Below are 27,719 nucleotides of genomic sequence, written 5' to 3' on the forward strand. Positions count from 1 at the left end.
ATATATTTTATGTATGAGTGTTCTGTCTTCATACATACCAGGAGAGGGAATCGGATCCATTACAGATGGTTGTGAGCCACCTTGAGGTTGCTGGGAATTGAACTCAGGGTCAAGTTCTCCGAACTACTGAACGATCTCTCCAGGCCAAGCCTGAGCCAATCTGTCTTGATAAAGGTTCACTAATAAATGCGGTCTAAGTGCTGTCATGGATAAGAGACTCTATAGTTGTACACACGGATGCCTTCTAACTCCAGTCCTCAGGAACATGAAATATTTCATATTTCTTACACACACCAACACAGACCACATCATACAAAGGTCATAACCATGAAGACTCAAGTTACCCACTTGCTTGCTGATGGTCCCCTTCTGATGAGAAGTCAGTCATTTCAGGTAACTTCCATTTAATTTAGCATTTATTTTCATTTATAACGAGATGTCACATTTTCTACATTAAAATATAATCATGCTGACCCCCCCATCCCCTCAGAGAAAAACAACTGGAAGATGGAATGCGCAGAATGGGGACGTTACTGCTGTACCTGAGAACACACAGCACAGAGACTCAACAGCAGACATGGCAGAGGCGCGCAGACTATAGCTAACGGCTCACACCAGGAAGGAGCAGGAATGAAAGAAAGGCAGAGCTGGGTCAGAGAGCCTGGGGATTGAACAGAGTTGAAAATAACAGCAAACCCAAGGGCAAGTCATCACCATTTCACACCCCACCCCAGGATCGAGGAGGCAACAGCGACCTGAACCACCATAAACACAGGATGAGGATGGGGTGTGGGGTTTCTCTGAACCACACCCCAGCTTTCTCTAAGTCTCAATTCTACGACTGTAGCCCAGTGGGAATCACCAGCACAAGACATGTCACCACTGCCAGGGTGGTACCAACTCTGCAATGTTGCATGATTCTGGGTGAGCCACAAAAAAAGATGCCACACAGGAATTCCAACTCACAGCACTGGCAGAAAGAAACTCGTCTCATAAGAAAGCACAGGCAGACAGTAAAACCCATCTGCAGAGCCGAGGACAGACCCACAGGCACACCAGCACTCCAGAGGGAAGGCTCCGTCAAGAGCCTCATGGTTTTCTGAACGGAGAATTCTTCCAGTCTCCACCTTGCCCCTAAATTTGAGACGGAAGCATTTTAACTTCAAAACAGTGATACTCTTAAGGGAGTTGAGAGGTAGGGTTTGGGAGACCCAAACAAGACATTATTAGCAACTAGCTCTCCACTATGTACAAATACATACATCAGAACAAACTTCATGCCACCCCTCGGCTCCTTTAAAGAACGCACTGAAGGTGAGGTTTTCTGGGCAGGGATCTCCCATTCTGATAGCAGTTTAAACCTTGCAACACTGGTACAATAGTTACCTAGCCTTTGTTTCTAATTACAGAGTAACAGGTAAGTAAACTCCCGCACAAGGTGGGGACGGAGGAGTGCAAAAGGAATCAGGAAACAGAACCAGTACTTCACAAAGGGTCACGCCAATCACGCCACATGAGCAGCAGTAGCTAGTGCTTTGCAGAGTCTCGAGGGTAAAATTCGCTCAGGGTGCTCTGAGGGATTCTCTTCAGCATTTCTTTGGGGAAGATCCGAAGCAACTGCCAGCCAATGTCCAAAGTCTCATAGACAGTGCGGTTTTCATAGGGACCTAAAATATTGACACTGAATTAATGGCAAAGCACTTCCAATTGGCCAATATTACTCAGTATTCTGTCTACAGATTGGCAACCTGGGCAGGCATAAAATACAACAAAGAAAATATGAGTTGGACTTGAGACTGGATGTAGAAATGAGGATACAAAGTACTCCAGAGATGAGAGGTAAAAAGAGGCCCAAGGGCAGTGTGCATGCTGGTGTAAAGGGTTGAGGTGGACAGAGACAGACAAGTAAGATCCTTAAACAACGAATGCAATAGACACAACATTTTGTTCAAAGGTCAGCAAAAAGCAGACCAGGACACAGGAGAAAAGCTAGGCTTGCAGGAATCTACAGATATGAGAAAGTCTCAATGCCACAAAGCAGATATATTACAGGTCAGAGATTTTCAAAACTTTAAAACAGACTTTCATTGAGTGGCCCAGAGGCTAGCTTCAAACTCCACCTCTTAAGTGCTGAAATTATAAGCCAACTGAATTATTTTGTTTACTATTGTAGAATTAAATCCTGCCCCCCCCCCCCAAAAAAAAAACCCTTCAACCACAAGATTAAGAGTGGCTGGAGTTCTGGGTTCCTTTCTCTATAGAACTTTACCATGCTGGAACTCTGGCTCTGTAAGTTTCTCCCATTTTCTCCTTTTATTAAAGCCGAGTATTTTATATAAGGCTAGTTTGGTTATTTCCAATTGCCGACCGACCACGCCCGCTACACCCAGCAACTGAGATAAACTGCTGGAAAGATAACCCCAGCAGACACTGAGAGCACACAGGCTAGAGTGTTGGCAGGCAGGCAGGGAAAAGTCTCATCCTGGTTACTGGGTCCTAGGCATTGGGACATGAAAAGACATGCTTATAGCAGGTGAGCTGGGGGAGCTCAAGAGAAGGCGGGGGCCACAGACAGCAAACTAGAGCCCACAGTACAGCAACAGTCAAAGCTCAGGAAGAAATACAAACAAAACAGCAAAAAAGGTGGTTGGGCTTTGTGAGATAATAATTAGAAGTTTCCTGAGGACATTCAGAAGGCAGAGGGAAGTCAGGCCTTAAGACCTGGAGGAGTGTCTCATTAGAGGAGAAATGCAGACACCAATGTGAGCACTTAGGTGTTTAACAATTCTGAATTGTTTGTGTTTGAAGGGAATCATCTTACCCTGAGAAATGAAGTTTTTCTCAAATTTCTGCAGAAATTCCAAGTAAAGAAGGTCATCTGAGGTCAGGGCTTCTTCTCCCACCACAGCTTTCATGGCTTGCACATCCTTACCAATAGCGTAGCATGCATACTGAAGAGGAGAGAGGACATGTCAGCAGCTCAGGATACACAGTCCTGCTCTAATCACAGAAAGCCCTCAGCAAAGTACACTTGTATTTATTATAGTATCCCCCAGAAAGGGGCCAAAAGACATGCAATGTACGGACATCATCTACACTGCAAATATAAACTTCCTAAGTATGCCAATGGATTTACAGTGGATAGAGAATAAAGAAGAACCAAAGAAATTTCTATAGGTCTTATTCAAATTCCTGTGATTTCACAGGCCTGCCATTTCTACTGCAGAGTCAGATATTTTTCTTTCTTTTCGATGTACAAACTATATGGACCTTAAGGAGTTCATAGAATAAATTCAACTGTTAGTTTCAGTGTTCTGTTGGTTGTTTACTTAACATATGTTAAGTAACAAATGTGAGGGTATCCAGGCAAAAATGACTGAACTGGAAGATTTAGTAGCAAGTACCTGTACTCACTGAGCCTTGTCACCTGTTTTCTTTCCCCTTTACAATTTAAAACTGTGGGCGAGAAAGATGGCCCAGCCCAGATGGCTATTCTTGTAGAGGATCCAGGTTCAAGTCCCAGCACCCAGAACAGTAGCTAAGCAGTTTCTGTAACTCCAGGTCCAGGAGATCCTAAACCTTCTTTCTAGTCTTGGACACTGCATGCATGTAGTAAACAGATATTCATGCAGGTAAAATACCAACACACATAAAAATAAACAGATAAATAAAATAGATAAATAAATAGGGGCAGAATATCCAATAAAAAATTTAAAATTTTAGAAATGAGTTACAAGCTTGGTAATTTTCTTGTTGCTATTACTGTTTTCTGAGATAGTGTCACTATGAAGCCCACGCTGACTTCCAATCTGTAATTCCTTAGCCTCCTGAATACTGGGATTACAGGTCTGACACCACAGCTGCCCAAACCTAGTGGGTTGTTTGGTTTTATTTTTCAAGGATTTTATTTTGTATGCATGAGTGTTTTACATGCATGTACTGATGCAAACCACACACAAGCCTGGTATCCTCAGAGGTCAGAAGGTGTCACTTCCCTAGACCTGGAGTTACACATGTTTCTGAGCCATCATTGGGTCCTCTTACAAGAACAACAAATACTCTTAACCATCAGTCATCTCTCCAGCCCCCAAGTCTGGTATTTTAATCTTGATTAGTATCATTTATTATTGTGAAAAAAAGTTGCTTAGCTCCAATGAGGTATTATTCTGTACTAAACCAACACTGAAATTCTACTTGGATGGGAAGAGTTATGGGCAGGACAGCAGAAGACACGGAGAAAGGCAGTCTCAGCCCTCATCCCCAGAGAAGCACGTACCAGCTGGTTAGAGACATCAGCATGGTCCTTTCTGGTCATTCCTTCTCCAATAGCCGATTTCATCAACCGAGAAAGCGAGGGCAGCACATTGATAGGTGGGTAAATCTTGGGTGGAAAAGAAAGAAAACAACTGTATGCAAAAATTCCAACCTTACTGCACAGAGGCATTTTAAAGTCACAAGTAGCCCTCATGTCACACAAATCTAAAGGCACCTTTTCCTAGATGAGGTCCAATATCTTCTAGAGGAGAAACAGTAATGAGAAACACTTGGACACAGTATTCCACAGAGAATCAGATCCAAGAAAGAGAAACACAAAGAGAGCACTTTACTTTTAAATCTACAGTTACAACTGCCTAGGATACCACAGTATCTATCTAAACAATCTTCCGCATGAACTCAAAAATTTTATAAGCAAAATAAAAACATTATAATAATTTCCCATAAAAGTTGATTTTGGAAATGTTACAAAGCCAGCAAAAATCCTGCTTTTCTGTTAATAAGATTGATACTATATACTGCTGTTAGCATAGAATTCCCCCTCCCAAAAAAGTTCCTTGAGACAGCTGATCCCATTTAAAGGTAAAATAAATTAAAATGGTAATTCTTAATTCTGGCATTTTGCCTACTACATGACTTTAGCTTACAGAAATGACATTTTTCTTACAGCCACATTAAAACATCAAGCTGATACTTAGGAAACCAATCAAGTCAGCAGACTGTAACGAGTGGCTTCAAGCCCACAGCACTGGTCAAGTGTCAGTCAGTACCTGTCTGTTGTGCAGCTGTCTGTCCACATAGATCTGCCCCTCAGTAATATACCCAGTCAAGTCAGGGATGGGATGAGTGATATCTGCCGGAGAAAGACATAGGTATTACGCACACGGCTGTCTCACATGGCCAATCTCACAAGAGGAGTCTATATTACCTACACAGCTTTGCCTCTACGAGCTCCAGAGAATCCATCTCTGCGATGATGTTATTCGTGCTAACACAGTAGTGAGATGGTTAGCTTTAATTGTCAACAAGTACAAGGGAAGAGAGTCTTGGTTGGGTAGGTTTGTGAGCATATCTGTGGGGAATTATCTTAGCTAATTAATTGATGTGAAGATACCCCACCACGGACGGAACCATTCCCTAGGCAGAGTATCCTGAGCTGTATGGGAAACAGTGGAGATACTGAGCATCCATGTCTGTTTGAAGTTCCTGCCTTGACTTTTCTACAACAATGGGCTGCAACCTGGAATCGTAAGCTGAAACATGGCCCTTCTCCTTTAAGGTGCTTTTTATTACAGGATTTTGTTGTTGTGCTTTTTTGAGACAGGGTTTCTCTGTGTAACAGCTCTGGCTGTCCTGGAACTCACTCTGTAGACCAGGTTAACCTTGAGCTCACAGAGATCCACCTGCTTCTGCCCCTAAGTGCTGGGCTAAGGGGTGTGCTCCACCACTCTCCGGTTTATCGTGGTGTTTCATCACAGCAAGATATGGAAGCAGAATGGAAAGGCATTTGCCACACATGGCTGCTGAGTACCTGAATATGGCTAATAAAAAAAACTAAAGGGTTTACTTTCAAATTTCATTTTCATGACGTTTAAACATCGGGCAAGGTGCCTAGCAGTTGCTGTAGTAAATGGCCATTTCCCTTGTCCAGTTACAACAGCACCAACACGTGCTGCACACTATCAAGTAGACACTTGCTCCTAGTTATGTGCTTTCTTCTGCAACATAAAGTCCCATCCTAAGCACACAGCTCTAGGCAAATGTAGACACAGGCATGGCAGTGGTGCTCAAGCAGCACCCAAAGACTCGACAAGCAGTAAAGCGTTTAACTCCGTGAGGGAAGACGCCCCCTTGTGTCACTCCTCTGGAACAGGTGGTTTCTGTCCCAGGCAATGCAGCACAACAGCGGCTGTGGCTTACGAATCCAGGCTGTCCTGAGTGCAGAGTACCAGTTCCTAAACCCCACTCCGCTCCTCTGTGCTCAACACAAACCAGAGATACTCTAAGGCATCCAACAGTGCTCACCAGGGTGAGCTGGTTCCCAAATTACCTTATACAAGTTGTTGTTAAAAACAAAATATGGACAAAAAAGCACAGCAGCAGAGGACTCTGAAGAGCCCAGTCTAAGCATACCCAGCCTTGCTGTACGGTACGGTAGGCTTGCACAGGCCCGGGACAAGCAAGCTGCTTCTTGCCCAAACTGGGGTCAAACATCTCAAAAATCTTTACGTCTATGATCTTCACTGCATGTTTAACTGATGAAATGACTGTCTCACAGGAAAATCCAAGCAGCTTACATTAAATAGAGACAAGTTCTTCACAACTAAAACAGTGCTCTGAAAACAGCAGACATTTAAAATAATACATCATAAATGAAAATCTGAAATTCAAATTACAAAGAAAACTGCTTTTCTTACAGAAAGTAATAAGAATAATTAGGAATGCTCTTCAAATGACAGTGTTGTTTAATAGGAGCAAACTAACCCTGGTCAAGCTGTCCTCTGACCTCCCCTGACCTATATATCTCTCTCACGCACACGCACAGATCAAAAGTGATTAAGTTTGGTACAATCATATATGCAAACTTACCATCATTGGGCATGGTGAGAATAGGGATTTGAGTAATAGAGCCATTTCTACCTTCCACTCGACCAGCACGTTCATAGATCGTGGCTAAATCGGTGTACATGTAGCCTGGGAAACCTCGCCGACCAGGAACCTCTTCCCTGGCTGCTGAAACCTGACAGCAAATCAAGCACGAAGAAGACCATGTCACATCACAGTAAGAAAATGTCTGGCTAGAATGTCTGCGTGGGTCAGAGCTAGACCCTCTGCATCAGTCTCTCTTATGGAACTCCTAACTGGGAGTGGGGGGTGTTTTCTGCCTCTTTCATCTGATTTTGGGACCCTTTTCCTCCAGCTAGGTTGCCTCATTCAGCCGTGATAAGAAGGTATATGACCAGTCTTATTGTATCTTGTTAAGCCGTGTTTGATGGATATTGGTCTGCCTTTTTTTTTTTTTTTTTTTTTTAAAGAGAAACAAAAGAAAAGTTGATGTGGGTGAAGAGGGGCTGTGAGGGGAAGGACTGGGTGGCGTAGAGGGAGGGGAACTGCGGTCAGGAGGTAAAGTGAGAGATTAGAATGAAAGTTAAAACAAAGTCAGCTTCAGTATTCAACAAAATATTGATTTAAGTGGTTATAAATAAAAAAGGTTATAAATAAAAAAGGTAAAAATTATAATGGATCAGAAATTCAGTTGGGGCTAGAAGGGTGATAATATTCACATGGCCATTTCTTCTGTTTTCAGTTTGCTAATGATTACACTTTTCTCAATTCTGAATAGGTAGTAATCTTTGGATTTTGGAGCAAGAAAATTCTGCCCTTTTCTCAAGTCTTCACTTTGTTTTTAAAAATGAGTGACAATAATAAATATGTGCATAGATAAATTCTGTGAAAGAAATTTAATAGGTCTACACATAATAATTCCAACACTGGGAGGATGAGGCAGGAGGTCTATAAGTTCAAAGACAGCCTGACCACACTGAGACCCTGTCTCAAAAACATGAAATAAGAAAACAAAACAATGAGATTTTCTGCTAAAATTTTACTGCAACAATGTAGTAGGAAAAAAAGCCCTCTAGCTATTAACTCTATAAGTCAAACTGTGTTAATTCTAAAGCCAAAATTTTCAATTCACTAACTATGACATGTTGTGTAACAATCCATTTTTATGTAAAACAGACCCGAAGAAGTCAAAAATGAGGAACACATACCAAGAATCAATCGCTTGCCGCATGACTCACACATTAGTCAAACTTCACAACAACCAAACAAAAAAGTGTATCCCAAATTTACAGTCAGAATTGAGTCTCAGATAAGTTTCCCATGATCAAAAAGCCAGAGCTCAGCTTAGTGATGTATGTCTAGAATTCCAACACTTAGGTGAATATCTCAGCTACATAGTCAGTCACGGCTAGACTGGGTTATCTATGAACCTGACCACAGAGCCAAGGAGTCTACTCCTGTCTTCTTAGGGACACACGTATGGGAATGTGGGTACCTGCATTATTCCACCATCACAAGCCCCTCGGAGCCTTACTAACGTAGTGTGACATGCAGACCAGCGGTCAGCAATGCACAATGGCGATCTGGCAGGACACTTTAATGCTCCCAATCTAATGTGAAGCAAATCTAGGTTTGTAAACTGCTTATCTTAAAAAAAATCTTTCCATGCCAGGCGGTGGTGGCGCACGCCTTTAATCCCAGCACTCGGGAGGCAGAGGCAGGCGGATCTCTGTGAGTTCGAGACCAGCCTGGTCTATATAGAGCTAGTGCCAGGACAGGCTCCAAAGTTACAAAGAAGCCCTGTCTCAAAAAACAAAAAATATATAATCATTAAAAACAGAGACCTGAAGGTTAAGAGCATTTGTTGAGGTCCTGGGTTCAGTTCCCAGCATCCACACTGGGAAGCCCCCAGCCATCTATAACTCCACTTCCAGGGGATCTGATGCCCTCTTCTGGCCTCCATGAGCAAATAAACATACTCAAGACAAGCCAACAGACAAAATTTTTTAAAACTGAGGAATCGTCACCAGCTTGTGGGGCTTTCTTACTTCCGAGACCCTTGGGACAGTAATAATGTGCTAGGCATAAGCAGGCTATTAATTTTAATCTTACCTTCTAAGATTCCCAGGTTCACAGAAAGAAAAAAAAACTATACTGTCTTTTCTAAAAAAGATAATCTACAAATCATTCAGGAACAAGCTCAAAAACATGACTAAAGGAAAACAAAAACTTACAAAGGGTCAAGATAATCCTACAAATTGACTCATTTTGTTTGACTGAGTAAAAAAAAAAAAAAAAATGAAGGAAGGAAGTTACCTCTCGAAGCGCTTCAGCGTAAGAGCTCATATCTGTCAGAATGACTAGGACATGCTTCTCACACTGGTAAGCCAGAAACTCAGCGGTGGTCAGAGCCAGGCGGGGAGTGATGATTCTCTCAATGCTGAAATGAAACAAGTCCCAGGTCACCCAAAAGCCAGAACCAAAACAATTCTGGATACAACAGCAATTTCTCTTTTGAAAGTCTTATAAATCGGGGGGGGGGGGGGGGGGGGGGGGGGGGGGAGAACCCAATTATTACTTTGAAGATGCCTCTGTAGGCAATTACTCTGTGTACTCAGAGAACAGTAAGTGCCACAAAGTTAAATCATTTTACAAATGCTTGTCATTTCTCAGAGCTATCATTTCTCAAAACTGAGAAGGAGTGGTGAGAAGAGGGGCAGGAAGGAAACAGGTGACATATTTCCCACGTAAGAAGAAAAGGTTATTTATTGATCATCTATGATGTCTGTTGTCATTTAACAATCCAGCCAAGTATTACTGGCCACTTTATGAGCTTTGGTGTCTACATTAACTCCGTCTTGACTGCAAAGCGAATCAAGAAGCAGACTGGAATTCAAATATAGGGTTTCATCAGTGAAGAGGATCTCACTGTGATGTTCACTTCCTTAATTCCTCTGATCCCCATCTTCTCAAACAGAAAGAAGTGACCATATTTACTTACGTTGGGTCATTAGCCAAGTTCAAAAAGAGGCAGACATTGTCCATTGAGCCATTTTCTTCAAAGTCAGATTTGAAGAACCGGGCTGTTTCCATGTTTACCTAAATATCAATGACTTCATCAGTGCCGGGAGGAAGAAAATTCTCATCATCTATTTTTGATGAAGGCCAAGCTATGAATCTAAATTGTTCCTTCTTTTAAAAATTCAAGCATCCATTTTTACTCCTTTTTAAAATGTAAACTGGAGTAAAGCACTTTAGGTACACAGAGTATTACTAATTTTCTGTCACATGTGAAATTTGATTCCTTCATTTTGCTAAAATGCCAAGATGCACTGTCTCTACCTAGGAACAAAGTCAACGATGTATATGTAGTTTATAATTCCTTTCTAATAACAGTTAATCTTATATTATTCCCAAACAGAATACCATACTTACCCCCATAGCAGCAAACACAATGGCAAAATTTTCTTCACTGTAATCCACTACATCTTTGGATTTCTTTACCAAACCAGCCTGGCGACAGATCTGAGCAGCAATCTGTTGAGGACAAAAAGAAACAAGCAGTAAACTACAACTATATTCTGACAGCAAAGCAACTTATCCTTAACTCTTGAATACTTTAAATACTCTAAACTTAATCAACGAAACTCTCTGATATTTTTCTAAAGATACAGAAGAAGTGAGAGTGCAGATAGACAAGCCTGAATCGGGTGACTAGTTAATACCAACTATTTGCCAGGTAAGCCAATGCAGCTACAGAATCTCCCCGTGACAGGACACAGCAAGTACCCCAGCTCTCACCTCATTGTGCGGCAATCCAGCAGCAGAAAAAATGGGAATTTTCTGTCCCCTAGCAATACTGTTCATGCCATCAATGGCAGAAATGCCCGTCTGAATCATCTCCTCTGGGTAGATCCGACACTGAGGGTTGATTGGCTGACCTGATGTATTCCAAAAAGGGAAGGCGTTAGAATGTCTGCATATTACTTGTGGAGAGAAGCAGAGATAAAATGAAAAGACCAGAGTTGTGCTGTGGGACAACGCTCTTGTACCCTGTACAGATTTGTCACTTGTACTGGTTTAATAAAATGCTGATTGGCCAGTAGCCAGGCAGGAAGTACAGACAGGGCGACCAGAACAGGAGAATTCTGGGAAGAAGAAAGGCTCAGTCAGTCTGCAGTCTTCACCAGACACAGAGGAAGCAAGATGAGAATGCCTCACTGATAAAAGGTACCAAGTCAGGTAGCTAACGCAGAAAAGAATTATGGGTTAATTTAAGATGTAAGAGTTAGTTAATAAAAATCCTGAGCTAATAGGCCAACCAGTTTATAATTAATGCAAGCCTCTGTGTGTTTCTTTGGGACTGAATGAATACAGGACTGGGAGGGACAGAAACCTCTGTCAACAAACTATACAATGAATTTCCCTGTACTTAAAATCATTTACTTGATATGATACCATAACAATTATTCTTTCTCTGGCAAAGCTCCCAAGAGTCAAAAGTTGTTTTCCCCAGCACTGAAATCCATCTACTGCCCCTACCCATGATGTCAAGGAAGTCTTCAGCCAGCACCACAGGACCTCGGTCAATGGGTTTTCCTGATCCATTGAATACCCGACCTACGCAACAGCAAAAAGAGAAAAGAGAGTAGACACTGACTTCCACATCCATATTTTATGTTTCCAGATATTATATAAATGTGTTTAAAAGGAAACAGATGTGTGTGCAGAATAAAGAGTGATGTCCACTTACCAAGCATATCCTCTGACACTGGTGTCCGGAGAATATCCCCAGTAAACTCACAGGATGTCTTCTTGGCATCTATACCTGATGTCCCTTCAAATACCTATGAAGAAAAAGAATCACCCACAAGGGAAACAGAATTTAGGTCAGGGACACTTAGTAGGCCCAGGGTCTTGCTTGTGAGCTACGGGTGTCAGTTATGCATAAAAGTGATGGTTGAAAGAAAGAACAACGAAAAAGAAAGAAAATTTGAGGCTTTTTGGTCATCTTATAATATCTAAAGAAAACTTAAGATCTGACTGACCACTTTTAGAAATTTTACCCACCCTGGCTGTAGGCTGTTTTTTAAGAAACCTCTCTTTACTTGTAATAATATTAAGAACTAGGAAATGTAAGGAAAAATTCCAAAGAACTGAGTTGGGTATCATTTTGATAGCATCCAATCATCAGTGAATGTGGCTTTTCATCACCATGTAGTTATGGAACATGATGTGTTCTTGATTAGGAAATGGCTCAATGGATGCTCACCTGAACCACTGCTTTGGAGCCACTAACTTCTAGAACTTGCCCACTTCTTTTTGTGCCATCCGGTAAGGTCAAGTGGACAATCTCAGCATATCTGGGAAACTAAGCAGGAAACAGTGAAGGATTAAGAATCAGCATTCTATACATTACCCAAGATACTCTATGCTTCTCTACCTCACCTTGTCTGTGCACTTTCCTACCTTCCAACAAATACACAGGGAGTGGAATCTGGGTCCCTACAACTTATATTTACTGGCACACAAAGTGGCACACTAGTATAAGCTACAGAGAGGAGGGCATTAGCTTGCAAAAACACAACAATTACACTTATTAATTTTCCTCTGGGTGTATATCTTAAGGCTTTGAGACGCCAGAAAGATTACCATTAATAATGTCTCTTCCACTCAAAGTGATGTTCATTTTCTGTGCTATGTATGCCTGTAATCACCTAGGCCTCACATGAGAGGAAAAAGAGAAGATGTTACTATGCAATGTTACCATCAGACTAAGATAATGTGTAAAGTATAAACTCAATCTAGTCTAAACATATATATCATTCTATGAAAGAATGTATATCTCTGAAAGATTCTCTCCTACTCCACATACCCATCTAGCCTTATACTGCTCATTTTTGAGATGGGATATAATATAACCAGAGCTGGCCCTGAACTCACTATATTTATATATTACTGAAGATGATCTCAAACTCCCAAGCCTACTGTCTGTACCTCCTTAGGGCTGGAATTACAAGTTCCTGAGCTACCATATCTAGATAAGATGCTGCTTTATATACTTAACTGGTAAAGTATCTGACGCATCATTGGGCAACTTGCCTTACGTTATTAACCCATGTTTAACACAATACCTTGTTATGGTATTACTCATAATCTACCAACACAATTTATTGAGAGAGATATCATTCTATGTGCTTTGATGGGGAAAATTTTCAATCAAATTATTGTACATTAGGGGTTACATGACCTTTGGATTTTGAAGACATTAAAATGTTAATAAATGAACATTTTAAAATTAATGTTTACACAACTAACACAGTTAAAAATCTAATGACCAAGCTGGGTGTGGTAGCACATGCCTTTAATCCTAGCACTTAGAGGCAGAAGTGGGTCTGGTCTACATAGTTATAGGCCAACCAAGGTACACATTGAGGCCCTGTATCAAAAAGAAAAAAAAATCATCTAATGACCATGTCATATTTAATTCAGCTGCTCACCTGATGAAACACAGAGCTGTCCCATATTATACTACTACAATAATCATATAATAAATCCTCGTTATTGCAGATAATGCTTCATAAGTCAGCAAGCTATGTACTATGGTGAATGCATGTACATGTAACTGGCAAATTGCACCATTTTCTGCCCAATTATTTTGCAAAGGTACCAGATTAACTCACAGTTCCCTTATTAGCACACAAAAAAGAAAACAAAAACAAAAACAATCTTCTCCCTCTAGTTTTGCCAATCTTTTACTTTCTTACTCATTTGTGGCTTTATAAAATGTGGATATTAATCCTCTTATAAACAATGTCTTAATTCTGCTTATGGCATTTTCTATCTCACAGAAGTATGTAAAGTTTTACAGAATGAAAGTATTATTGTTATTCTTTTATCTTTTATTTAGGAAAACCCTCAATCTGATAGTCATAAAGGGGGTTCAGTGCTGTCTTCTGATAGGCTTCTAATAGGCTGAGGTTTCACGTAAGTCCATCTGGATTTAATTTCCTATTTATTTTTTCCATTTTTACTTGGGAAATGAATGCTCTAACAACATTTGGCTAGCATAAATGTTTCTCACAATGCCCAATTCATCATGTCAAAAAATCATGTGTGCCAGATATAATCCCAGCACTCAGAGGGCTGAGACAGAAGGAATGCAGTTCCAGGCAGAGTTGGCAGCGTAATGAGAATATGTCTTGGGCAGCAGTGACGCACACCTTTAATCCCAGCGCTCAGAAGGTAGAGGCAGGTAGGTGTGTCTCTGAGTTCAAGGCCAGACTAGAAACCCTGCCCGTGTGTGGGGGAGGTGTATGAGTCTGTCTCATGAAAGACAAGACAACCAAAGATCATCCATGTGCAGTTGTTTGAGTCCCATATCCTTATGACATGGACAGGCTTATCCCTTTTCTAATTATCCATGCTTCCTCACCCTTTCTCTGACTGTTCTAGCTGGTCAGAAACAATTCTTTCACAAATTTGACTCTACTCACCCAGTCAAAGTTAAGTGGAATCACTCAAAACAAATAAAATTTCTGGGTAGTTGGAGTCTTGTAGGCCTTTCTGTGAGTCTCATAGTGTTCTCTATACAATAGTTATGTCTAGCACAGTGGCTACATTGGTTTCCATAAACTGACTCTTCATTACTGTGTTTAATAACCAGTATTGATGACTTAAGCTTTTGTGTAATCTCATGGGGAACAATGACAGCTGCTATTATTCCCATCCCTTTCCCCTCTTGCTCTTTTCCCACTGCTTGCTAAGGTCAAACACAAGGATGGCAGCAATGGTGACGAGCATTCTCAACTTCCTCCCGGTCATTTTTAGCTTTAGTTCAGGTCTTGGCCAGAGTTCCTAAAACCCCTGTAATTTCCTAGGTATCAGGAACAATCGAGAGGAAAGGAATTCAATGCAAGTCCTTTAACCACACTTGGGCCTGCACTTAAGGAGACCATGGAGGGCCGGGCGGTGGTGCCGCACACCTTTAATCCCACCACTCGGGAGGCAGAGGCAGGCGGATCTCTGTGAGTTCGAAACCAGCCTGGTCTACAAGAGCTAGCTCCAGGACAGGCTCTAAAGCTCCAGAGAGGGTGTCCACTGTCCAGGGGAACCAACACCCAATTAGAGAGCTAGATGTTTCAAACACCGCATCCTCTGACGTCTGAGGAGGGAAAGAGACTGGAGCATTGACATAGTCAATACGGCCAATAATGTGATCAACAGTAGTAACATAATGAATTCTCCATAGAAGTACCTGAGAGCTGGGAGTTCTACTGAGGAAAGAATGCAGCCACAAGCTCCTCCGGGCAGAGGCCCTGTACTCAGGAATCAATATATTTACTCATCTGGCTATTCATTTATACTTTTTAAAGTAAGTCAGTAAATTAATTGCTTCTGCTTTGGATACGCTATTCTAGCAGATTATGGAAAATGAATAGAGACCCTCTGATTTACAGCCAAGTCTGACAGTAGCTGTGTCTACCTAGATACCCATGCTGTACGACTGGAGTGGGTACAGCGTACGTATGTAAGCAAGTTAGTGGGGTAAGAAATGAGTCAAATTCCTGGTCTGAGGAAAACCTGAACTCAGTTGTTGTGAAGGAAGAAGCTGTACATCTGGTGTTAGGAGTACTGAGGGCAGAAGCCAGAAGAAAACAGAGTAGCTCTCACTAACTGAAAAAACAGTGTTACTAGGGCAGTGGCTCTCAATCTTCCTAATGCTGCAAACCTTTAATACAGTTCCTCAAGGTGTGGTGACCCCAACCATAAAATGGTTTCATTGCTAACTCATAACTCTAATTTTGCTACTGTTATAAACCGTAGTATAAATATCCGATTTACTAGGGTTGGAGCCAGGAGGATGGGTGGGGCCTGAGGTTTCCAGTCCAGCTGAGAAAACACAAGATTTCCAACTGGGAAAGACTCAGCATCAAAGAACGAGGCAGAGAGTGACAGAGATACCCTATGCCTCCTTCTAGGACAGAGGGATGTGTACTAGGTTTACTCTCAAGATTACTTTGTAAGACTCCCTTGTCATAAAAAATATTATCATTGTGATGAAGTTAAAGGAAATATGCACTTTGCCCTTTAAAAAATGTTTCTCAATTTATTTTCTGCTTCCAGAGGGTGACATGCTAAAAACATACATGATCATCACTGATATCTGTCAACAAAATAATAACTGTGTGCTTCTCCTAGCCTTGTTGCAACAGCCACCAACAGAAACCCTGGAAAGAATACTATATAAACTTTCTCTGATACCTTTTCCTTTTGTCTTTCTAAAATATCTTTTGTTTATAATATTTACTTGTATTTTTTTCTGACGATACTTTGATTGTAAGAATCGCATGGAAAGCTTAGTCCAGAGTAACCAATGAAAAACTAGATTCCACCACTCCTTTCCTAAAGTTAGCAGTAAGTTCATAACAGACACAGAAGAACAACATGTAAACCAATGATCCCTATGACCAAGGCAGGACAAACTATCCTGCTGATGGTTTTCAGCCACCACTGAGATAATCTGTTCTTGTATATTCATTACTTGCAAGTCCACATCAGGCTCTCAAAGGTAAATTACACTTAGTTATTCAAGTGTTTAACATTTAGTACAGAGGGAAAATACTACTTTAAAAAGCCTAACATGTCAGGTTTTAACAAAGGATACAAAATGCCACATCTCTGTATAATATCCTTCAGGTTATAAAACACACTCTTTATTTCTGTTTTCCCCCTATAAATCTATATAAAGTTAAACTCTCTCCTCTACCTTTGAAGACAAGGGACTTGAGGCTGTGAAATGGAATCCACACTAAACCTAGTACTGGAACCCAGTCTTCTGACTTTCGGTCTTTTTCCTACAGAGAATACTTACAGTCATGCCAAAAAATGCTTTACAATTCAGAACACAAATTTAAAGAGTAGTAGTGAAATCTCAAGTACAACAATAGTCAGACCACAATGGATGTGCCGTTACCTTCACGTGATCTAAGATTACTAGTGGACCATTCACTCCTGAGACAGTCTTGTAGGCTGGAAAGAAAGAGTTGTGTTTAGTGACACAGCACGAGCTGACATGGCGCTCTGGTTTTAACTCCCCACCCCATCTACCGATTAGAACTCAAAAAGCTTCACAAAATTTTCAATGAGTTTTAAAACACAGCTGCTCCTGTACAACTTTTCAATGCCCATCTTCAAAAACATTTGCCTCTTGCTCCAAGTAAGCCACTGTTCTCAGAGCCCAGGGTACTAAGGAATCACTGAGGCTGCTGTCCTTGAAAAGTTCCCTTTTCATGTGGGGTGGGGTGTCAATGTGATGGCAGTAGCACAGAGGCCTCCAGACAAGATCCCGGCAGAGGTGGAGGCACTTAGCTAAACAGACAAGGAACCCCTAACAACTTTAAGAAGTAGTGACAAGCCGGGCAGTAGTAGCACATGCCTTTAATCCCAGCACTCGGGAGGCAGAGGCCGGCGGATCTCTGTGAGTTCGAGACCAGCCTGGTCTACAAGAGCTCCAGGACAGGCTCCAAAGCCACAGAGAAACCCTGTCTGGAAAAAAAGTAGTGACAAAACTCATGGAGAAAATCCGAGGAAACTGTTGAAGGTAAAGTCATACAGAATAATAGGAACAACAGGGACTATGTGGACAGACACCGTCAAGGAGGAGGCAGGCAATGGAAAACCAGCAGGGGTCAAGGAAGCTAAGTATTCTGGTTGCTTTTTAAACGGGGTGTCACTGTGTAGCTCTGGCTGGCCTTGAACTTACAGAGATCTGTTTCTCCCTTCCCTGAGAGCTGGGATTAATGGTGTTAACCCAGTGAGGTAAGTACTCTTTACTTGTTTCTGAGTCAGGGTCTCACTCTATGGCCCAGTCTGGTCTTGAACTTACAGCAACTGTCCCGCCTCAGCTTCTCGGGTGCTGGGGATTGTAGGCATGAGTGACCAACCAGTCAAGGAACATTTTCTTTAATTTTTTTTCTTTTAACCTTTATTTTTATGTGTATGGATGTTTGGCCTGCATGCATGTCTGTGTACCATGTATGTGCAGTGCCCATGGAGGTCAGAAGAGTGTGTTGGATCTCTTGGAACTGGAGCTAAGGTCAGTAAGAGCTGCCATACGGTGCTGGGAATCTTCTGGAAAAGCAACCAGTGCTCTTAACCACTGAGCCATCTCTCCAGCCCCCTCCCTACCAAGAAATAGGTGGATAGCAGTACAAGCCGGGGTGGGAGGGAGACAGAGGAGAGTGTTGAGATGGCTCAGCAAGTAAAGGCACACGCCATCAAGACTGACAGCCTGAGTTCAAACTACAGCCAAAGGAATGTGTCCCAAAAGTTGTTCTCTTATTCCACACATATGCACTCGCCCAAACACTTACAAACACACATATAATAAATAAATGAACATAAACAAATACACACACACACACACAATAAAAAATACTTAAAAGCAGGGCACAGTGCCTCCTGTCTATAAACCAGGAAGGGTAGGACAGGTTAAGTTCCAGGCAAAAAGGAACAAAAGAATCAAATATTACTATGAGGTTAAATGCAATGTATGCCCTAGAGAGAAACACCTAGTCTACCTTCATTCATTTTAATATATACTTTAAATGTTTATTTATATTTTATTTGTATTTATTATGCATGGTTGTCCAAATTTTATGTATATTACAGGCCTGCAGGTGCCTGCTAAAACCAAAGTGCACTGATCCCCACAAGTGGAGTTCGAGGTGGTTGAGAAGTGCTGGATGTGAGCGGAAATGGAATGGAATCCAAGTCCTCTGCAAAAGCAGCAAATGCTCGAAACTTCTGAGTGACGTCTCTAGCCCCTCACTCATTTTAGAAAGGAGTTAGCTATTCTTGCTGGCAAAGTTCATGTTGATTAGACCACAAGATAGTTAGAAAATAACAACTTTAACAGACAACTTTAAAATTTGCTAAATTTCATAATCTGAACAGCTAAAAAAATACATTTCTTAGGAAAATACACGATAAAGCCTAAAATAATTTATGCGAAACTATTAACCGGTCAGGAACTTTTCACTTGTCTGATTTGAGATCTAATCAGCTTGGACAAAGATTCCTGGAACAAATACCATCTTCCCAAGAATGAGGAAACCACTTACTAACCAGTCCGTCCACTCAAGGGGCTTCCAATCCCTCTCACTCAAAGTCAGGGAATAAGTGTCTTGGTACAGACTCGGACAGAAAAGGCAAGCCCATTCCATACTGAGACATTTAAACACAGATGGCAAATACCTGCGTCACGTCAGTGCTTCAGAACTGTAATGGTCTCAATAGGGGCCACCAAACAGAGACGTCTTTTACTATCTTGGATGAGGGCGTTAAGATTTGCTGCATTTCAGACCAATTTTAGGAAAACACTCTTACTACTTTAAGGTAATCTATTTTTTTTAAAAAAAGCATGTAATTTCAACCTTTCAAAAAATTTGTTTTCATTTTAAAAACCCCAAATACTGTTCTTCAAAGACTTTCTAGAACTGTTGTGAGCTACATTACTTCCTGAAACCCACTTTTAAAGATACAGAAGCTTGAACTTTCCCCAAACCTTCCCTAAGCCTTACAGCACAGGTAAGGGGATAATGGGTTTGATAAGAAACTCTCCAAACACTTCATTAAAATCCCTCCAATTCTTAAAATTCTTTTACTTCAAAAAAGGCAGTACTTTCTTTGAATTTCGAGTATTGACAACTATGGCTAAGAATATCGTGGTTAAAATTCAAACTCATTACACACGATGAAGTTTTGCCAGTCACAAGCAAAACACATGACCAAGAAAAGGCATTAGTCACGGCTTTTCCAGGAAACAGCAGAGTTGAGTCCATTATAGAAGACAAGACTTAGAGATCTTGAGTTCAATCCCCAGAACGACAAACAGGAAAAAAATAAAATTTAATTGAAAAAAAAAAAAAAAAGGAATTCTAGATTTGCAACAATGAATATATGACCTTTGAAAAGCCAATAAGCAAACACTACAAATTTACTGAATACCAACAGCTCCATTATTCCTGGCTTTACAACAGCAAAATCATTTTCACAGAGGAGCTAGCCCACGCACCTGAAGCCTGTCAACCCGAATGAAGCCTGTCTCTAGGCACTTGAGCCAAATCCTAAAACGGAACTAGCAGTGTTTGGAAGTCTTTGTAGAGCAGCACCCTCTATTTCTAAGAACTACACCCCGAGGCTGGGCATGGCAGCACATTTCAGTAATTTTAGCACTTTGATTGTGATTTCAGGGCCAGCTTAGGCTACGTATTGGGAGTCCCTGCCTCAAACAATGAGTTCTGTGGCAAGAGTACCCACAATTTGAGCTATGAAAAGGGCAGGATATGTTACAGTTTGGTGGGCCAGGCAGTTCTCCTGGTTTCTACATTCTATCGCTGCTGCAAAGCTACCCACCCTTCTCCAGCTGCTGTGAGAACAACAGCCCAGCTCGGTCTACGGTGTCTACTGAACCTATGATAAACCAAGCAAATGCAAGCTCTGCAAGCAGGGAATGAGAGACGCGACAGAGAAGCCACAGTTTCCCCTCACAGGCTATCTAGTATGATACAGGCGAGACAGAGACACATAACTGTAATGTGAACAGACACACAGAGACTGAGCATGGACCCCATCACCTGAGCTAAATGGAAATAAAACCATGGAGAGTGAGCAGGGCCAGTGTAATCTCCCTACAAAATGGAGGACCTGAGGTTTGTCTTACTCAAAGTTTTGTGCTCTTTCCTTTACAGTTGCTACTTTACAGTCCTGAAACTCTTAACTGGTTACAGTATAACTTAATATAGAACACACAGTTCCTAGCATTTATACTAGAAACTGGTACAAGAAGACAGTTTAAATAAGAAGGTCAGCCCTTTCCACGACAATGAAAGTATTCAAAAAGAAAACTGAGCGGGGAAAACATGAGATACCACCTTTTAGTCCTCAATACACCCCGCCTTGACCAGAATAACCACTAGCAGCTGGATATCAGTCCAGAGTATGGCATCCAAGAGCATCACACAGCAGCTACTGACAAATTATTCCCCTTATGGCAACAGCAGATACATGGGTCTACTATACAAAAACATTTATGGAGTAGCATTTAAAAACCATGACTTATTGGGAAGCTGAGGAAGACAGCTGCTATAGCACAGCAAGTTCGAGTCCTACCAGGGATACAGGGTAAAACCAACAGCTGGGTTTGGTGGTGAATGACTTTAAATCCACCAATTGGAAGAGGCCGGCAGATCTCTTTGAGTTCAAGGCCAGCATTGTCTCTGCAGTGAATTCCAGGATCTTCAGTCACTTTCTTAAACAAACAAAACAAACAACTTGCTCAACAACCAACCCATTAAAAAAACAAAACTTCATGAACTACAAAGATTTTAAGGAACACACATTCTGTCAGATGACTGGCTCTTCCTCCAGCAGGGAAAGAGGCTGTTCAACACCACTAACAGCCTCAAGGATTGTGACATATTTGAAGGAATAGCCATTGCACAATAAGCCCTAGCTCTTTAGGCACCACCTCAAGAGCAACACGAGAACCCAGAAAGCAATCCCTTCTATTGTGCAAGAGCAGAGAACTAACCTGAGCAACGGCCACCTGAAAGAAGTCCTAGGGGAAACGCAAGCAGAGTTCCTTACTTGTGCTTCGCTGGGGCTCTGCTTTATGATACAAGACACTTAAGGTTAGCTGACACGAGTCAAGAAAAGTGGAGCCAAGCAACATGCTCAAATATTTTGCTTTAAAAGCATGTGTATAGTGATGTCAGAAAGTCAAATAACGTGTTCAAGAGTAGGTGCTAATTCCAAGCATGAATATTTTACTTTCCATTTCTTTTTGCCAGCCCAATAAACCTGAAGTTATTTTAAAACAAGATCTAAGCCGGGCGGTGGTGGCACACGCCTTTAATCCCAGCACTCGGGAGGCAGAGGCAGGAGGATCTCTGAGTTCGAGGCCAGCCTGGTCTACAAGAGCTAGTTCCAGGACAGGCTCTAGAAACTACAGGGAAACCCTGTCTCGAAAAACCAAAAAAAAAAAAACAAACAAAAAAAAAAAAACAAGATCTAATTTTCACAGGGGAACTGCAGATATTACTCCATTCCTCTGTTCAAAGAGTATATATCAATTAACTATAATTATTTACCACTTTAGGTGGTACTCTGACACTTTAATAATAAAAATTAAAATGTTAATATTTATCTGAAAGCATTTAAAACTGATTAAAAATAGTAAAAGACGATACTTAAATTCACTTAGTTGTTTGCTTATGTACAGTATTTCAACTCCAGGCAAACTCCATCCATATTTAAAATCTACCCACTACACGACTAGGACAATGAACTGCAAGTTACAGAATTTAGAGCACTTCGGAGGTCAGACAGTGTGAGTGTGGGATACAAAGAGGGCAACTTAGAGCCCTTTCAACGACAGCTTCGTCAGCAGGATCCAGCTCTGGGCAAACTCCTCAACCATGGGCCAGGACGTGCAGATGGTGGAGAGACACTATTCCTATCGCTGAAGGGCTTACCACGTTAGCCAGAGTATTCTATGCTCTCAGATTGACATTAAGTGATTCAGTACACACAAACAGACTACTGTAGCCTTATAACATTTTTTTTCTAGAAGACACACCAATGTCCATGGGTTCTGCCCAGAACAAAGCATGAATACCAAATACAATTCACAAGAATCAAATTCTTAGATATAAATCTGTCAGACTTTTCAAGGTTTCCTTCTGCTCCTATGAGCCCCTAACAGGTTAACTCCAACAATTATTCTAAAAAAAAAAAAAAAAAAAGCCTAAAAGGAACATCTCAGCAATCCAGTCAGTCTCCACTGTGTTCTCTCCCTTCCCCACACTGCAGTGTTATCACATGACCCACTGACAGCTCAGGACAGGATTAGTCAGACTGGAGGGCGACTTGCTAAAACCCTCCATCTGAAATTCTTCTTAACCAATGAGCCACCCACAGAGTCAGGCTGGCAATTAACCAGTGCAAATGCAATCATATTACCTGGAAAACAACAGACACTTAATTTAAGAAGTCTCTTTCCAAAGCTCTCTCCCTGGTTTCAAGGGGGCCGTGAAGAGGTCTGAAGCTATACAACTGAAATCTGCAGCAAACAAGAGCCATTTCTTTGAGAATGACTGACCATCTTGTCTGTTTAAACATCGCTTCTTATGGTCTTTTATAATCACCACATGTAAGCCTATGCACATAACACCAGATATGGGGGAAAGCTTTTCGGCCTTGCCAAGGAACTTTCCAGTCAATTGAATTTGGTTAACTGGCGAGTAAAGGAAGAAACGACACTAGAGCAAGCAAGGATTAAGAAATCCCAATTTTTGGTTCCTCCTTTGCCAATAATTAGATGTCTGAAACCTGGCGTGCCCTCTCCTTTCCAGAACCTTAGGCGTCTCGCTTGTAAAATGAGAGGGAGGAACCGCACGACTAGGGTACTTTTCAGTTCTAAGGTTCTCAGGTATCTAGGTGTGCTCCTGTGAGCGGTCCCTACAGAATAAGCCAGATCTCCCTCTAGCCGAGGGCCTGACCACGTCAGCGATGACACTATACCTCCTGCCAAGTCCACCTGCCCAGAGGTCCTCGGGGCAGGGGGGACGGGAGTGGGCGTTCTTCCAACTCAAAGGCATTTAAATGAGGCCAGGAGCAGACCACGATCCGAGGGACAAGGAGTGGTCCTCAGAGACAAGTGCCTAAGAATACTCCAGTCCGGGGAACCCGGGGAGGGTGGGGCAATCGCCTGGAGTCCACTAGCCCATGGGGCGATTCCAGTCAGTGCTCCGGCCCTCGGCCCACCTAAGTCACGGCAATGCTCACGCAAAGCTGGAGAGGAGCGTGCGAGCCGCGCGATGAGGGAAATGAACCCCATCCCTTCCCCGCTGGCTGAACAGGTGAGCACAAGCCAGGCAGACCCGCTCCCTTTCCCGTACTCACTGAGACGAGGCTGGGAGAGGTAGTTCCGGCTCACTGCCAGCGCCTGCTCCCGAGCTCCGGCCATCGGCCCACCGGTGGGCACGGGCACCTCGGGCGCGGCCCCGTTCACGATTCCCCGCATCGCTCGCAACGCCATCTTGTCTCCTCCGTCCCGACTGGCCCCGCAGAGGCGCGGCGCAGGCGCAGATATAGCAGGGAGGCCCGTGCGGCCGGCTCCGCCCATGCGCGTTGCGAAGCTGCGGCAGAGGCCCCGCCTTCTCGGCGGCGCCCCGCCCCCAGACTCGTGACTCGAGCTCTGCGGGGGTGGCGCAGGGTGCGCGCGCGCGTGCAAGCGGGCGATAAGGGAGCTGACCAGAGTGCTGGGAGCGCGGCCCCGAGGCCGGTAGCGGGAAAAGAAGCGACGGGGGGGGGGGGGGGGGGGGCCAGAAAGGCAAGAAAAGGCAAGATGTTCGCAAAGAAGAGAACGCACACACACAAAAAAGAAAAAAAGATTGAATGGAAAGCAGGGAAAGAGAAGTTAGGGAAATATGCCTAAGAAAATACATGCAACTGATGTCTATTTTTTTTGTGTGTGGGGGGGGTTTCAAGACAGGGTTTCTCTGTAGCTTTGGAACCTGTCCTGGAACTAGCTCTGTAGACCAGGCTGGTTTCAAACTCACAGAGATCCACCTGCCTCTGCCTCCCAAGTGCTGGGATTAAAGGCGTGCACCACCACCACCCGGCACTACTGATATCTATTGTCAAACTATGAAAACCGTCTTAAAAAGCAGAAGATAGAAAACCTATCTAGCATGGAGTGCTTTGTGTTATAATTTATTTCAATTTATCCTTCTATCGAATTCATTCTCTCGTGGATCTGTTCAACAGACCTTGGCTTGCTTGCATATCTATGTGGAAGACCACTTTAGGAACAGACTTGAAAACCAGCTGAGGAGGTGGAACTTACATAGGGTGTTCTATTTTGTTTTCTGTGGCTGTGATAAAATTAGCTAGCAGCTGGTCTGGTGTGGTGGCACATGCCTTTAATCCCAGCACTCAGGAGGCAGAGGCAGAAAGGTCTCTGCAAGTTCCAGAGCATCCTGGTCTACATAATGAGTTCTAGGACAGTCAGAGTTACATAGTGAGAACATGTTTCAAAAAAAAAAAAAAACCTGAAAAAAGTAGTTGGCTGAGGGAAAAGTAAAACCTAGGAAATAGATTATGGTTCTGTTTACAATCTCAGAAAAGAAAATTGACAAGAACTTTGCTGTGATGGGGCAAGGCAAGGAAAAAAATGTTAGCTTTCCACAGATCGTTGATAAATACACAAGAAGATATCTAGACTGGCCTGAGGTAAGATTTGTAATTTATCATCAATTTGGGAATATGGAGGTAAAAGAATGAAACCCAAGAATATGTATAGAATGGAAAGATGATGAAGGGATCATTAGGATTAAGGGACTGGACACTCAACATTCATGTTCAAGAAGCCAAAAGAAGAGAAAATTTGGCAGCATCAAGACTGTTGCCAAAAAACATAAGGTAAAGCTAATAAGAGGAGGACCAAAAGAGTCCAATTCCTTTGGACACTAGAAGACCACTATGAAGGGGGGCATAGTGGTCCACACCAGTAACCCCAGAGAATCAGCTCTTTCTTGGTCATCTTCAGTCACACAGGAGTTTGAGGAAGACCTGTATTGCATGAGAGCCTGTCTCAACTGTAAAGAGATGCTTGATCAAGAAAATTAATCTCTCTCCCCCCCCCCTTTTTTAAACCTGGAAGAGGAGATTGAGAGCTGAACTGTATGTATATCATGGTGGTGTGCAGGTTCCAAACTCTGAAATGCTAGAAAATCCAAAAACTTTGAGTGCCAAAATGATGCCACAGATGGAAAATTCCACAGCATGGAACATTGCCTCATTCACAAACTTACTGTACTCCTAGAAAATTCCCTGTGTACTGTGCATGTGAGGTACGTATGGGACATACATGAGTTTTTTCTCTAGTCTTAGAGCCTGCATGTGAGACATACCATTGGGAAAATGCAGATATTGCACAATGAAAACAGACACGTGAGTTCTCAAGCTCTGCTGGCCCCAAGTACTTCAGCTGAGAGTTGGTCAGTTGGTGTTACAGATGAAGTAGAAGTTCCTGGGGTCTCCTCCAAGTGCATCTCATTTCCGTGCATAAACAATCCTTTAATCCTTCTCCATAAAATTGTTGGAAGTCTTTAAAAAAAAGTCAAGAATGCAAACGATAAGTTCTATATGTTTCTTTTAAACTTTTTATTGTTTGAGAATTTCTTGTGTGCATGAAATTTTGAACAAATCCAGCCCCCTACTTTTCTCTCCTCCAATTCTTCTCCCCATCTTCTGCCTTTCTATCCCTCTCAAGATCATATGTGGTTTTTGTTTGTTTGTTTGGCCTACCGAGTACCCTGTATGTGCATGGGTGTAGGGTCATCTACATTGGTGGTCTCGCAGGGACCACATTTCTGAACAAAATGGACTCTCCTCTCCCCTTAGCAGCCGTCCTCAGGAGCTGCTTCCCCATCTGTGCTGGGATTTTGGTTCGCTTGATCTTGCATAGGCCTTATGCATGCAAATCTATATATTTCTTAGCTGAGATGACTCATGTACTTTTACTGATTGATAAACCTTTATGCATTAATTACTATGTGTTAGAAAAGTGGTTCTCAAACTTCCTAATGCTGCAACCCTTTAAAACAGTTACTCATGTTGTGGTGACCCCCAAACCTTAAAATTATTTTGTTGCTGTTTCATAACTGTAATTTTGCTAATGCTATGAATGCTGATGTAAATATCTCATATGCAACTATCTAATGTCGTGACCCACAGGTTGAGAACCACTGTGTGAGGGTCTTTTCTAAAAGCTAAATGGCATGTCACTCTAACCAATCTGTTTTAAACAGCTATTTTCTTGTTTCTTTTATTGGAAGCACCTAAGGAATTAATTTGCAGCTAGCACTTAATATATTCTGTCAGATGGATGAAATGTGCCACGCCTTTGCTCTTCACATGGAATGGTTTTAAGGTGCCTTTCTTTACTCCCAAGGAATGCAAGAGTAGCCGGCCCAGCTATAGAGAATGCGGTCAGAGCCTGAGACAGCAAGCCCAGCTTCAGTGTTGGCTGTCTCTCTGAATACGCAATGTGACCTTAGGACAGCTCTCAGCTTCTTCTGTCTCTCGCTTCTTCTGTGTCTTCTTCTGTCTCAGCTTCTTCTGTGTCTCGCACCTGTCAGTAGGGAATATTTTATGTTATGCGTATCTCTTAAGGAATTTTTAGTTAGTTTCTTTGGGACAGTTTCTTGTAGATCCAGCTGGCCTCAAACTTGCTATGGCCTTGAACTTCGTATCCTCCTGTCTCCACCTCCCAAAACTGGTATCCCAACCCTGAACCACTAGGTCTCGTTTTTTTTAAGAATTTAAAATTAGGCTTGTAGCACTCAGCAACTCTGGAAATAATGTGAAATTATATTTTATTGCAGATATTTATTGAGGAAGAAAAATAAGGAAGAGGACCTCATGCCAATGACTTAATTTTTCCCATATAATGTGAATCTTTTTTTATTTGTTGGAAAATACTATTCGAGGAAAATATTATGTAAAATGGAATAAAGCAACATAGAATTATCAGTATAAATATTTCAGCATAAAGTGGAAAAGATAAATTTTAAAAATTACTTCTTTATTGTTGGGTTAATTTTTCCTCCTCCTCCTCCTCCTCCTCCTCCTCCTCCTCCTCCTCCTCCTCCTCCTCCTCCTCCTCCTCTTCCTCCTCATCCTCTTCCTTTTCTTTCTGATTGTCAGAACAGTCAGATTTCGGCTGGAAATGACTTTGGCCTGGAAACCTAGATCTCTAATTCTATTCCATGTTTCTTTCATTATCACTGTGTCAGGAATGTGTTGTG

At 42.1% G+C, this 27,719-nt stretch overlaps 1 protein-coding gene across 1 annotated transcript; it reads right to left on the reverse strand.

The window, feature by feature from the left end:
* Positions 1-398: 398 nt before the first annotated feature.
* Atp6v1b2 (ATPase H+ transporting V1 subunit B2) lies at positions 399-23,983 on the reverse strand. Its single transcript, XM_038328688.1, has 14 exons — positions 23,809-23,983; positions 16,817-16,872; positions 12,113-12,211; positions 11,594-11,687; positions 11,383-11,460; positions 10,642-10,781; positions 10,276-10,377; positions 9,842-9,939; positions 9,157-9,280; positions 6,865-7,015; positions 5,046-5,128; positions 4,277-4,381; positions 2,822-2,951; positions 399-1,667 (listed from the first exon to the last, which is right to left on the reverse strand). Exons 1-14 carry the CDS (start codon positions 23,942-23,944, stop codon positions 1,528-1,530), a joined length of 1,536 nt encoding a protein of 511 aa, XP_038184616.1. The 5' UTR covers positions 23,945-23,983; the 3' UTR covers positions 399-1,527.
* Positions 23,984-27,719: the final 3,736 nt, after the last annotated feature.

This window comes from Arvicola amphibius, chromosome 4, assembly GCF_903992535.2.
Source record: "Arvicola amphibius chromosome 4, mArvAmp1.2, whole genome shotgun sequence".
NCBI lineage: Eukaryota > Metazoa > Chordata > Mammalia > Rodentia > Cricetidae > Arvicola > Arvicola amphibius.